Source organism: Amphiprion ocellaris, chromosome 16 (assembly GCF_022539595.1).
Source record: "Amphiprion ocellaris isolate individual 3 ecotype Okinawa chromosome 16, ASM2253959v1, whole genome shotgun sequence".
Classification (NCBI taxonomy): domain Eukaryota; kingdom Metazoa; phylum Chordata; class Actinopteri; family Pomacentridae; genus Amphiprion; species Amphiprion ocellaris.
In genome coordinates, this window is record NC_072781.1 from 28,306,608 (window position 1) to 28,320,249 (window position 13,642).

The following is a 13,642-nucleotide window of genomic DNA, read 5'->3' on the forward strand; positions in this document are numbered from 1 at the left end:
CAGTCCATTTTTAACATGTTTAAACTGTTAAATTCAATTTGTATGTTGTTTAAATTTTTTTATTGTGTCTTGGCTTGACTGTATTGTGAATTAGGTTTTCTTACCTTAATGTAGCTCTGAATTTAAGAAGAACATTTATCATATAGGAATGTGTGTTGTCTTTGATTGTAGAGAAAATGCCTACTGTCAGTAGTGCTGGGCGATACGGAAAAAATCATATATCACGATATGGAATATTTTATATCACGATAGCGATATATATGACAATATACCACAACAAAGGATGTTTCAGTTATTCTCTGAAAAGTTTGACAAAAATTTCATTGCTTACTTTTCTCCATGAAACTTCAACCTGTTGCTAGGACTGGACCTGAATATTTGGTCCCCATGGTGGTATGCAGATATTAATTTTGAGATCCGAATACTCGCCCCCTCCTACTTCCACCCCCAGCCCCCGGCGGGCGTTACGAACCGAGCCGAAAATTCCTCTCTTTCCTTCATTAGCTCACGGACAGAACTGAATATTCAAGTCATTCCTCCGTCCGTCCATCAAATCCCAAATGGCACGATAGACACTTTTCTATCGTTCTCACGATATGTATCATCATATCGCCCAGCACTAACTGTCAGTATGAGGAGAGCTTTATTAGCGATGCAGCTCAATAAAAACTGGGCAGAACATCAAGATTTGAGCATATTTGGTGGCTATTTTTACGATTTTGCACAGAAGAATGTCTGAACTGGCCAAACAATGCATTAGGAAAAAAAAATCTTTTTCCTGCCTGCTTGAGGCAGGTTTGTTTTAACATGCATTGCTTAAAAATGTGGAAGTAACTGTATTAAAAGCCATACAAAGTAGGACTAAAGTCTTGTATTCAATTTGGCAAATGCTGCAAGAAACCTGAAAACAATTAGTAGCTCAGCGAATTAAGGAAAAGGTGGTCTGCAGATATTTTTTTTAGCGTTGATTAGTGTATTTTAAGTTTTTTGCAGGAAAAAATTGTGAAACAATAACACACACGCATATATATATATATATATATATATATATATATATATATATATATATATATATATATATATATATATATATATATATATATATATATATATATACACACACAAATTTTCTCTGAATCAAGCTTCTCTAATGAGATGATTTGCTGCTTTTCTTTGGGGTTTTCCTGCCTGGAGGACATTTTGGCTCATTTCAAATAGGATTTAACCAGTGCTAAAATACAAAAAAATGTAGAAAAAATTACATTTACATTTTTTTAAAGCAGATTTTTTTAATTGGAGATTTGTTTCCTGAAGCAGTACAGACATTTTTACGAACACGAAAAGTAGATTTATGTGAAACATTCACAAAACTTTGTACTTTACATCGACCAAGGTGCCTGCTGTTGTGCGTATTTTGGGTTTTGTAGATTTTTTACGTGTTATAGACCTTAGAAATGATCATTATTCCAGCCTTAAATGGTTGTACGATATGTGAATGATGTTTTACAGCATCTCACATTGTCTGTGTCTGTCTGTAACTTCACTATACAGTTCAGTACACAGTTTGATCACAGGTTTCTGTAAAATGCTGCCGAGGTGGAAGTTTGTCATCTTGGTGGAATTCTCTGTTTATTTTTCCCTGTGATACAATCATCCTTGTTGTTCTCAGCCCTATTATTTGGCAGCCATTTTGTCCATCATCAAACCCTGGCAGGAGCACAGGAAGCTGGGTGGAGGAGTGAACGAGCTCCAGCCATTATTTACAGGAATCCAACCTCGACTGTGTTTTATAGCGACAGGATGGAAACGTTGTGGTTTTAGGGGCTTCGCTGGGCCGTCACAGCTTCATCATCGTTGTGGGGTGGAAAGTGGATGAAGGCGTAGAGATGAGGAAGTCTGTGAGTCAGATGCTGCAGTGAGTTTCCTCCTTTAGGGTTTAAACTTGGTTGTTGACCTCTGACCTTCAGATCCACCTTCAGATGATCACATGAAGCAACCATGTGCAAATTGATTTCTATCATTTGATCCAAACAGTGTCTCTTTTTTTTCTCATTACATTCACATGATTCCTGATCTCATCATGCTCGTTCTGACCAAACCAAACGCTGAAATTCAGAGTTATAGACTCATTTTTAAGGAGATTTTCACAGGCGTTGTCGGTAATTTACCCTGTGAACCTTTTTTAATCATCCGGTCACATTTTTATTCACTTTGGGCTCATTTTTCACTTCAATATAAAGATCTCTATGGAAAAGATGGCTAGAAGGAGAGAGAACTTAAAATAACCTCTGCAGTAAGACTAAGTTATTATGGCATAAATCATAAAAAAGAAAACAATAAAAACTTGTAATCAGCATGTCCAAAACTGTTGTGTTCTCAGGTGTGACGATACTGGAAAAAATAGTGACTTGTGCATATTTTGCTGTTTACATTTTTACTGCCTCTACAAACATTTTCTCTCTACTCTGCTCATCAGCTGTAGAAAGATGTTTCCCTATGCTGAATGTATCTTCCAATAATTTGTTCCTCTGTTCAGCGTTTTTGAACCATGCTGCATTTATTTTATTGATCCAGTACGTTTGATTTTCCTCAGTCTCTCTGTGGAAATACTGCCTGCAGTTCAACTTAGAAATTATAAATTTTTGGCTGCTGAGTCACTCATGGAGAGTCACTTGTGCTGAGGAGTGGAATTTTTTAAAAGTTTTTATACAGAATCTGGTGCAGTTGATTAAGTTTTGGCAAGTTTTTGAGTGTAGAATAAAGAGATTTTGAGGAAATATCTTGAATTTAAGCTGAGATTTGGTTAATTTCCGGACATGTTACACACTACCTTCAAGAACCATCAGACAATTGCAAATCCGATAATTTTTTCCTTTATTTTCCAGTTATCTGTCACACCTTTCTCTGTTCAGGGCTGCAGAGATGTTTATGTACATCTTTGGAAAAGCATAATTTGGGTTTAAGAACAGTAGAATTGTAGGGAACCAAAGACCTGGACTAAAATCGCACCCACTCTTCAACCAATTGATTAGTTGTGTGGAAAAATAGGCTGCGCTTTTGTAAATGTACATACTGATCATGTAAAGTTCTAGGAATTGTTAAAACATAAATAAACGAAAAGACCCATGATCACCAGTCAGTAGTTGGATGTTTGCACTGCGAAGCAAATAACATTTAAGCTACACCAAAATAACAGCTTCATGAAGAATGTGGTCAGTGAATGCACCACCAGCAGGTCAAGCTGCAGCTCAGTGTGACCTCTGTGTGACTGATTGCTGATCCATCGGTTTCTCCTTCCCTCTGCAGTGGTGGATCTCCTCTACTGGCGTGATGTGAAGACCACCGGTGTGGTGTTTGGCGCCGCCCTGCTGCTGCTGCTCTCCCTGACGGTGTGCAGCATCGTCAGCGTCTGCTCCTACATCGGCCTGGCTCTGCTCTCAGTCACCATCTGCTTCAGGATATACAAAGGCATCCTGCAGGCCATCCAGAAGTCCGATGAGGGACACCCATTCAAGTGAGTGGATAAAGAGTCGGAAAAAGCTGCATGTTTAATAAGATGTACTTAAGTGTCCTCTTGGGAAAACTTGGGTTCAGAAGCACAAAAGCATCTCCATCAATGAGCTTAGTGATGCTACAGGGTCTGATTAACACAAATAAATGTCCAGAAATCAGAGAACAAATGCACTTCAAAAGTTCCCTCAGAATCATATTTAAATTTTTTTCCAGTATCACAGTAATTCTGACCTGTACAGCTGTTATAAACTGCAAAACTGCCTGCTAACCGCTAACTTGATTTGTTTATAAGTGAGAATTTGACAAAATGTGACCAAATCCAGCCTGAAGAGAAAGAGAAACTCCGCACCTACCTGCAGCTGACATCACAGCAGCACATTATTAAGATTAGGAGGTGCAGCTTTAATGTTTTTCCATTGTATCGGTTATAATTAAATCTAAAAATTTGAGGCAGCATCGAAGGAGAAACCAGGAAGATGAAGAGCTTCCTGCTGAGTCGATGAATGTTTGTGTTTCTGGTGGGTTAAATCTGCACCTATTATTACTGTGGTTTAAACATTCACACTAATGGTGTCAGGGTGCTACACAATTAAAAGTTAATATTAATTGCTGTTACTGCTCCAACAGTGTTTGATGTAAAAACTGACATTGCAATATATTGATTTTCTGTGACATCGCAGCTAGGCTCTCGACTGCGACTGAAATTTTCACATATCTATTTTTTGAGACTGTGTGGCCTAAAATTTTGATTTTTTTGAGTGTATGGTGATCGTTAGGTTTATTTGATGTCTCTCCAGCTGCACACCAAACTACTTTTTTAGCTGTTCTGATTCAAAGTAGTATTTTTCTTATTTACACGCTCGTTCAGTTTCTCCCTACCTGACGCGTGAAACAGTACATTTAGATGTTGTCGTGTTCCAAAGATAAATTGGTCCATAGCTGATTTAAAAAAAACTAAATAAGGAGCGAGAGCAGGAGGCCAATAGAAGAACACAGTGCTAGGGCCTGCAAAACTAAACAAATATTAATCACGGTTTTTGCTTCCTAGTATTAAATAACCACGACCGACTGGAGTATTGATGTTTAAAAAAATGCTCTGCTCATAGAAAACTACCCATGTAGATAAAATCACTTGGATTTATAATATTTTACCTTTTTTTTTTTTTTTTTTTGAACAAATATTTGTTCTCACAGTTGCCTGAGCTGCTCTTTTGCAGTAACTGAATTGAGACTAGAAGCTTCTCTGTGCATAACTAGCTACCTGGCTTCTACCTTAGCCTACATATGAGACGTTTAAGGAACATTGTTCAATTATAATATGTATCGATTAGCGGACGTGGGGAGTTTAATCTGAGCCCAGTTGATAGAAGTGTTATCAGACAACTTCAGGGACAAGATGGTCACAATATAAACATATTTTCAGGTTGAAATGTTGTGCAGAAATCAAGTCAAGTAATCTGTACATGAATGCAGAAGTAGGCAGCAGGTTATCAGAGAGTTGATTCAAATGATGCTGTAACCCAAAAAAAACCCATGTCTGGAGTTGTGCAGTTTGACAAAATGTGAACAAATCCAGACTAAAAGCGGAGCTGAGACAGAACAGCAGCACCTTCCAACAGCTGACATGACCAGTGACCTTAAATGAACTTACAGGCTGCAGCTTTAACTTGTCATCATTGTTCCAAAAATAGATCTGAATGTGGGTGTTTCTTCTGTTTTCACACTGAGGAAAAAACTCCCTTTGAAGCACAAGAATGAGTCTCTAAATGTGATTTTTGAAGTACAGGAAGTAGTTTCAAGTTTAATTATCACCGTGGAGGAGGTGGAAAATGACTCATATTACACTTCAGACTGGATTAAGATCCCCTCGTCTGCCTTAAATCCTCAATTTAGACAAATGAGCTCCGACTGTGAACGATTAAAATCTTTAAATGATCTGATTAAAACACGGATGTGCAGCTGAATTAGAAAAAAAAGCCCAGAGAAGTGATGGATATGAGATAAAAGGACGTGAGACACTAAAAGCGTGACTCCCTGCTCGTCAGCTTCCATCTGGGATTTAACTCGGCCAATCACGGTCCAGAAATCAATGACCTGATTACTCCTAATTATGAGCTGCAGCTGCTGATGTTTGGATGTGTGTCAGGCCCCAGGTTATTCTTCTGTTTGATGGTTTCACCGACACAGCAGCAGTGAAAAAAAAAAAGGTCACAGTGGCCTAAAAACACACAAACACACATCTGGACATTTATCCAGTAATGCTGCACAGTTCTGCTGTTTTCTCATCTTGCAGTGAGTTTGTCGGGTTGTTCGTTCGTTCATCCTCTTTTCTGGCTGCTGGACAAAACCCTCTTATTGTATTTTCACCTGCTCTCGACCTCGCCGCAAATCACAGGCTAATTAACGGCGATTAACATAAGCTGAGCGCACAGAGTCACATTACAGGCTGATTTCTGCAGATTTCACTGCCAAGAGTCCTGCAACCAGCTTTACAGTCATTTTGTTAAATATTTGGCACCAATAATTGGAGCTGCACCCAGAATTTCTGCAGACATCGATATCTACTTCTGTGTTTTAAAAGAAATTCATAAAATTCCACAGTTGTCATCAGCAATCATGATGGTCTTTTGCAGTAGAACCCCGATCTGGAACGTGATCCTTTCCACAGATTCAGTTAAACTTATATTAAATTAAATATTTAAATCTTTTCATTTTCTTTAAGTAAAAGGAGTAAAGTTCCATGTTGTGTCATGTATTATTCTTCAACCTTTCCTGATGTATTAGGGTTTTTTTTCTGTGTTATTGATACAGTTTCGGTATCTAAATATGAAGGCGTGTATCAAATTCTGAATTTTGGTGTCGTGAAAACACTAGCTCACTTGCTGCACATCAAACTAAACAACAGAACTCACCTGTGTTGATGTTTCTCTGGTTTAGAAATTACAGAAAATGCCTCCAAAATAGACTCTGTACTTTGTATGAAAAATTAACACAAACTTATGGATTTGCTTTTTATTTCAGCAGTTTCAAAATTGAGAAAAAATGAGGGCCAGTCATAAAATAATTTGTTGTTTTATTGCAATTTTGAAATTTTTTTAAGTCAGTTTCCCACCATCATGATTCTGATATAACCAAATTATATATATATATATATATATATATATATATATATATATATATATATATATATATATATATATAGACAAAACTGAGAGCTTTATCATATCCAGTGTTGAAAGATCTGGTTTGCGTCGACTGTGTTGGAAAATAATGCAGCCTGTAGGGTTAACCTTAATAAGAGCCTCAAAGCAGCAATCGACTGATTATTGTAGATCAATTTTTCTGACTGAGAGATGAACAAAACAGAAGAGAAGAGCTGACAGAACCGCAGGAGAGAAACCAAATGATCACTATCAATTAAGCAAGAGACGGAGAGCATTCTGGCATCATGTGATGCTCTGACATCACCTCCTGTTTCTGTTGTTCATATCAGGGATTGACCGATTGCACGCCTGGCCGATTATTGGAACGGATTTGTGGCGTTTTCTGATTATCGTATTGGTAACTTATTGGCTGATTATTGATAAATCAAATGCGGTACTTCAGATCTGATGCTGTCGTCAGTCTGTGGTCTCAAATGTTTGTCAAACAGCAAAAACTAGACAAAGACCAATCAGGAAATTAGCTTCTCTCACAGTGGCTAATGCTATGCTAACGGCTTGAGGCTGAATTAGCAGGCAGCCACAGATTAACCTGAAAAAGAGTCTGGAAAACATTAATTGATGATGATTTAAGATCTGGACCTTAGTGGACAATAAAAGTGATAAAACAGTAAAAAAAAAATAGAAGGAGAAAAAGAGTGATAGATCTCAATCAGCTGGGAACATCATCACTCCTGTTTCTATTGTTCATATTTAGTTAGATTATTCATGATCATTGAAGTTATCTAGTTATGAATGACAGGTTCCTGCTATCACATGCTGCTACAACATGACATCTAATGTGCATCAGCTCTTTTTTATTACCAATACTCAATATTGGCCCATATCAGACTGAACTTTAGTTGTCATTCTAACCACGCGAGTTTCACAGGTCTGGGTTTGTAGCGGTTTGTAGTGATTTATAGATAGATATGTAGATGTGTGTGTATAATGAACTAGGATAAAGGAACTAAAACTAAGTTCAACATAAAACTGGACATAAAGCTAAAGTAAACATAAAATTAAGGTTAACATAAGACTAGATATAAACATAAAGCTAAGGTGAACAATAAAATTAATGTAAACAATAAATAAAACCTATGTGCAACAGCTTAAATGTGTTCATTGCAGCAGTGAAGGGAAGCAGTGTTCATGCACTACAACTATTCACCAGATCAACTCCATATTTGTAATTAAAAGCAGTGAAACTACTCTTTAACCAGCCTCACACTGAGACTGACCATCTTCTTGCTGTTCTTACAGGCAGTACCTGGACCAGGAGGTGGCGCTGTCCGAGGACATGGTCCACAAGTACAGTGACATGGTTCTGGCCAAACTCAACAAGACCATCAGTGAATTAAGACGCCTGTTCCTGGTTGAAGACCTGGTGGACTCCATCAAGGTGAGGAGACGATGTTTACATGTTTATCTCGGGTATTTATTCTGGAGCTGCTGCTGCTTTTTGAAGCCGCGTTAATCAGCAGCGAGTTAATATCAGCGTTGAGTCCAGATCTGCAGCTGTCAGGAGGCTGTCGTCGCCTCACCGCCCCCCGACCCGCCGACCTCAAGTCCAAATACAGATCTGCAGCTCAGCAGGCACCGAACCCAGCAGAGATTCCCTTAGAGGGTAAAAACTCTGATTCTTTTAATCCGTCAGCAGCGAGTTTGAGCCGCAGGAATGTTTCGGCAGATTACATCCGGATATTCTTGTTCTTCTCCTCTTGCTCTTCATCGTCCCGAATGTTTACAGCGGGTCATTAAAATGTGGCACGTTTTATTTAATCCTCGCAGCCTGCAGTCAGAAAAAAAAAAAAGAAACCGCTGGCGGCCATGTTGGCTCAGAGCTGCTGTAATGTTCATCATTAACACCAGCAGGAAACTGTCAGGTCACATTAGAGAACGTTCATATTATCACAGCTTCAGGGCAAAACCTGCTTCACACAAGATTTATATCCCGTTTCCAACCACAGATGCAAAATAAAGCAAACAAATCTTTCAACTTTTACCACCTTTTATGGATTTTTAAATGTCATGTTAAATTGTATTTTTCCTTCGTTTCCTGTCAGAAAACAAGACAGAACAGATAAATTAGAATAGATGCGTATTTTTCATCATTATAACCTTATTATTTTTGTACATCTGTCTGAGCTTTCACTGTTTCTGATGATTTATAAACTACACCAGGGGTGTCAAACTCCCAAACATCCCAATTTGATCTCAAGTAACGAGTAAAATCACAGCTTAATAACCTATAAATAACCACAACTCCAAATGTTTCCTTTGTATTAGTGCAAAAAAGTACATTCTGAAAATATTCACATTTAAGGAACTGTGTTTTTACAAAACATTATGAACATCCTGAAATTTAAGAAAAATAAATTCAATTTCAACAACATTATGCCTCAGTTTATCATTTATACATTACAATTTACATATCAGATTATCTATAAAGGCCCAAAGCATTTAGTCACAGGTTGGAAATGGCTGGAATTAGGATTTAGAATTTGTCACCTCGGTTTGTTTTGTTCTCAGTTTCTCTCCAAGACTCGACGAGAACAATTAATCTGAAAAGTAATGACAGGAATAAAACAATAAAAACTGGATTTTAGTGTGATCGCTCTGAGTGGCTGCAGGCACATTATTTATTTTATAAATATTTTAAAAACGGAGAGAGATGGTGGCTCTGCATACTACAGATATTTCACTGTTATCTCCTCTCTGCTGGGTATAAACACAACCTGCAGTTCAGCCCAATAATCTTTGAATTCTTGTCTTTTTACTGTCTGTTGCAGCCGAGTTAGTCGTTGCTTTTGATTTGTGCAGAGAAATGCTGCATTTTTTTAGTCCAGCAAATGGTCTATTTTTGCACATTTTAAAAAAATTAAACATATAGAATAAAACGTTTTTTTATTAAATGTCCTGATTATTGGATGTGAGATTTTCCCAACAGAGCTAGAAGTCACACATTGTGAGATCAATGACCTTCTGAAAGGTGAAAATGCAACAATTTTTACAGTTTCTGGCTGTGATAAATGGTGGAATTTCTTCTTTTCTTTTTTTTGCATGAAAAATGTCTTATACCTGACGGCAGTTTTGGGGGTTGTGATGGTTAAACGTTTAATCACGTTTCTGGCCTTTAGTATTGCTGTTTTTTTTAAACTATAGTACTGTGTTATTTATCGTTCATGTGAATGTTTAAACCAGTCAGTAATAATAGTTGTAGCTCTAATCCATCGGAAACACAAACGTTCATCGACCAGCAGGAAGCTTTTTATCTTTTTAAGGCTACATGGATCAAACCTCCAGGTTTCTCCTTTGCTGCGGCTTCATATTTTTATTTTTATTTCTGTGGTTTGTCGTGTTTTAATCCCTCGTCTGTCCTCCTGGTTGCAGTTTGCTGTGTTGATGTGGATCCTGACCTACGTCGGTGCCTTGTTCAACGGCCTCACTATCCTTATTCTGGGTGAGTTTCCCATCATGCACTGGGAGAAAGCGTCTACCATCAGTTTAGATTAACGTCTTTGTTTGGCTCCATCTGCTGGTGACATGAAGAAACGTGTCGCCAGCAGATAACCTGCCGTTTCTCTGCATGTAAATTTGTATTAAATTCACATTTATGTCTGTAGTGTTTATGATCTATCACCTGATCAGTTATTTTAACCGACTGTGACTATTTTGTAGTAACTTTGACTGAACTGGTCACAGAACGCAACATTTAGCACCGATACGAACATGAAATTCACTGAGAAAAGACATAAGAATGAGTAAAACAGAATCCAGCAGTAGTGTAAATACAAACTATAACCTGGTTTTAATTCAAAGAGGAGTGGTTATTGTTGTTGTGTGATAATAAAACTGTATTTTTCTTCTTCCTTAGCTCTGGTCGGAGTGTTCAGCTGCCCGATCATTTACGAGAAGCACCAGGTACAAACCCGTTTTTACCCAGAATGCACCACAAATTCACTGTTGGGTAAAATCAGGGAAGTTGTGTCTTTAATGCAGGTGGAAAATTGAACTGGAACCAGTAAAACCAGCACAGATGCAGATGTTTGGTGTTTATTTGCACATCAACAGAACTGTCAACCGATGTTTTTTTAATTTATTTTTTATTATTAAAGCCACAAAGTCTGACAGAAACACATGAGAGTTTAAACTACTGATTTCTCTGCAGCTTCATAGAAAAGGAACCAAATTCAGCCTTTTATGCTTGAATTTTTTAATAGTCCAAAGAAGATTTAACATTTTTTTGTTTAACTTTCCTTTATGTTGAACTATTTCACTGTAAAATGCACTTGAAGTTAAAAACTGCAAATAAACAGATTTAACATTTTAGTTGCTAACAGTAAAACTTTACACTGTAATAGATTGATCAGGACTATATTATTTTTATTAGAAGTTTTCTGAACATGTCTGTAAATATGTAAATATATAATTCACTGTTTACATTTGACTTGACAGTTTCAGTTTCTTCGTGGTGTAAGATGTGATCGTCGTCTTTTTGTCTGTTTTCAGGCTCAGATCGATCATTACTTGGCTCTGGTCAACAACCAGATCAAAGACGTTGTTGGAAAGTAAGTTATTAATTAAAAAAATAACAATCAGTTCCCAAAAACACACCTTGTACCATTAAATGTTTGAGAAATGTAAAATGATGAATTTATTCATCTGTACTAAAATGTAGAAAATGACAAATTATCTTAAAAAAATAATTTGCACTTAAATTTATGAGCTTACAAAATATGAACTCTAAAATTCTTTAGGTTTTACATTTCCTGGCTGCTACACTTCTTATTTACAAGTTGTGTTAATATTAAAGCTGCTGGTCGATGAGTTGTCAACTTTAAATTTATTGGCTCCTATTTTTAGAATCAAATCAATCTGACTAATTCTTTAAGAAGAAAGTCTGAATTCTGTGGTTGCAGCTTCCTAAATGTGAATATTTTCTGGTTTCTTTGCTCCTCTATGACAGGAAACAGGCCTCTGAGCTTTTGTAACTCGATCAATTTTGCAGCTCCAAGACCGAACAAATCAATCATTTTATTGATCTTCAGTTTTGTAAAATGGCAGAAAATAATCTGAAACGCTCAATGTGGCTGATTTAAATGAACAATTCCAAAAACTGTCATTTGCTCTCATTTGTGACGAGAACAAGCAGTGTTTGTTTAAGTTTTTTTTAAATGTTTTTTATGGTTTTTCAACATTTTTAAAGGTGAAAACTGGTTTAAAAAAAGTTTAAACTAGTTTATTTATCAGTTCCTACATGTATTACCTGTTTTGTTTTTTGGCTTATAAAAATAAGAACATCTTTGTATGAAACAGGACATTTTTGTGAAACTCTCGCTGCCGTATTACAAACCAAACACATAATTGATTAGTTAATAAAATAATCCACAGTGTAAATAATGGAAGTAAAGGTTCCTGCTGTGATCTGAGCTTCTGTTTTTTTCATGTTTCCAGGATCCAGGCGAAGGTTCCCGGCATGAAACGTAAAGCAGAGTGAAGCTACAGGAAGTGGGATTGAGGAGGTCCAGATGTTGGATGTTGTGGGGGAGTCTGGGTGAGGGAGGGGGGAGGCGGTGAAGGAAGGCTGGGGGAGGCGGAGGAGAGGAGGGGTCTGGTGTGGACGCAGCCCTCCTGACTGTATCTGTCAAAATAATAAAAACACTTTTTCTTTCCAGTTCAGAATTCCTTTTATGTTCTTCTTTTTGTGTGTTTCCTGGAAGCAGCTTCGTTCGGTGACGTTTCTCCTCCTTTTTATCGCCGAGCTTTGAAATGTGTGTTTCCGTGAGGCGTCGGAGAAACTCATTTTGACCTCGCATGACCCCTTCCTCTCCCCGCCCCAGTGCATTGTGGGAGGTCAGAGCTCCTCCAGCCGGGTCCGGGTGGGTTTTTCTGTCCTCGTTTTTGGTTTTTATCTCTTTCTTTCTTGGCTGTTTTTAAGAAATCGAGCAGCAAACAGCAACTTGTTTGTTTTTTTTGGTATGAATATTCGCTGAGTTTAGAGGTATTTTGTGATTTTACTGTCGTGTCCCTGAAGCTGGTTTTTGGCCTCGATGTGACGAACGACGAATTTTGCGAACGACGTCTTTGACTCCTGATGAGGCTTCGGGGGGGGAGGGTTGATACTACCATTTAAAAAAATCATCGCTTCTGAGTAACTCTTAGCTAGAAAAACATCTAGAAAAACCTTTGCCAGACAAATAAACCACATTAATTACATTAAAAGTCGTTATTTTCATGTCATCGCCGCTGTCTAGTAGTTAAAAACTCTGGAAGGAAACACGTTTACGTTCATCCACATCAGAAAAAAAACAAAAACACTAAAAAAAAAATAGAAACATGAAACAGGATTTAAAGAAAAAAAATAACCATACTGTCTGTGGAGCTGATATCTTAATAAAGTTGCAACTTGATGTGACTTTGGGAAATCTTCAAGCATTTGTTTGTTATGCAAGTATAATTGTGAATGATAAACTTCATACTTCAATTGTGACGATAAAAAGCTTCCAGCTGGGAGCCGTGTTTGTGGAATGCATTGTGAGATGTAAACAATTATCAATAAAGCTTCTAGACGAAGTAAATCGAGTCCTCGTCTGTCTGCTAGCACAAGCTAGCTTCAGTATGCTAAGTACGGAAGCCCATTTCTGCCAGAAAATACAAAAAAGTCTCAATAACATGTCAAGTAAAATGTTTCACTTGGAAAATAGTGAAAATTCTGCTTTTGCATCTCCAAGATACCAAAAATACAGTTTTCAAAATCAAAGACTTTTGGAGCGGCGACAGACAATGCCATAATATGTTGGATGATCTATAGATATTATAATCTAAAAAAATTACAGTCTAAGTTTAAAAAAAAAAATCGAAATTATGCGCCAAACTTTCCAAATGTGATTTTTCAAGTTGAAATATTTTGACACTAAATTGTAATT

The 13,642-nt window shown here is 37.2% G+C and overlaps 1 protein-coding gene across 8 annotated transcripts in view; it reads left to right on the plus strand.

The window, feature by feature from the left end:
* rtn4a (reticulon 4a) overlaps positions 1-13,294 on the plus strand; it is a 48,235-nt gene extending 34,941 nt beyond the window's left edge. For all 8 annotated transcript variants that reach the window (XM_023294106.2, XM_023294107.3, XM_023294108.3 and 5 more), the window contains 6 exons: positions 3,307-3,514; positions 7,977-8,115; positions 10,107-10,176; positions 10,591-10,637; positions 11,226-11,284; positions 12,171-13,294. In XM_023294106.2, coding sequence (XP_023149874.2) covers positions 3,307-3,514; positions 7,977-8,115; positions 10,107-10,176; positions 10,591-10,637; positions 11,226-11,284; positions 12,171-12,213 — 566 coding nt within the window. In that variant the 3' untranslated portion in view covers positions 12,214-13,294. The remainder of the gene's footprint in view (positions 1-3,306; positions 3,515-7,976; positions 8,116-10,106; positions 10,177-10,590; positions 10,638-11,225; positions 11,285-12,170) is intronic.
* The last annotated feature ends 348 nt before the right edge of the window (positions 13,295-13,642 follow it).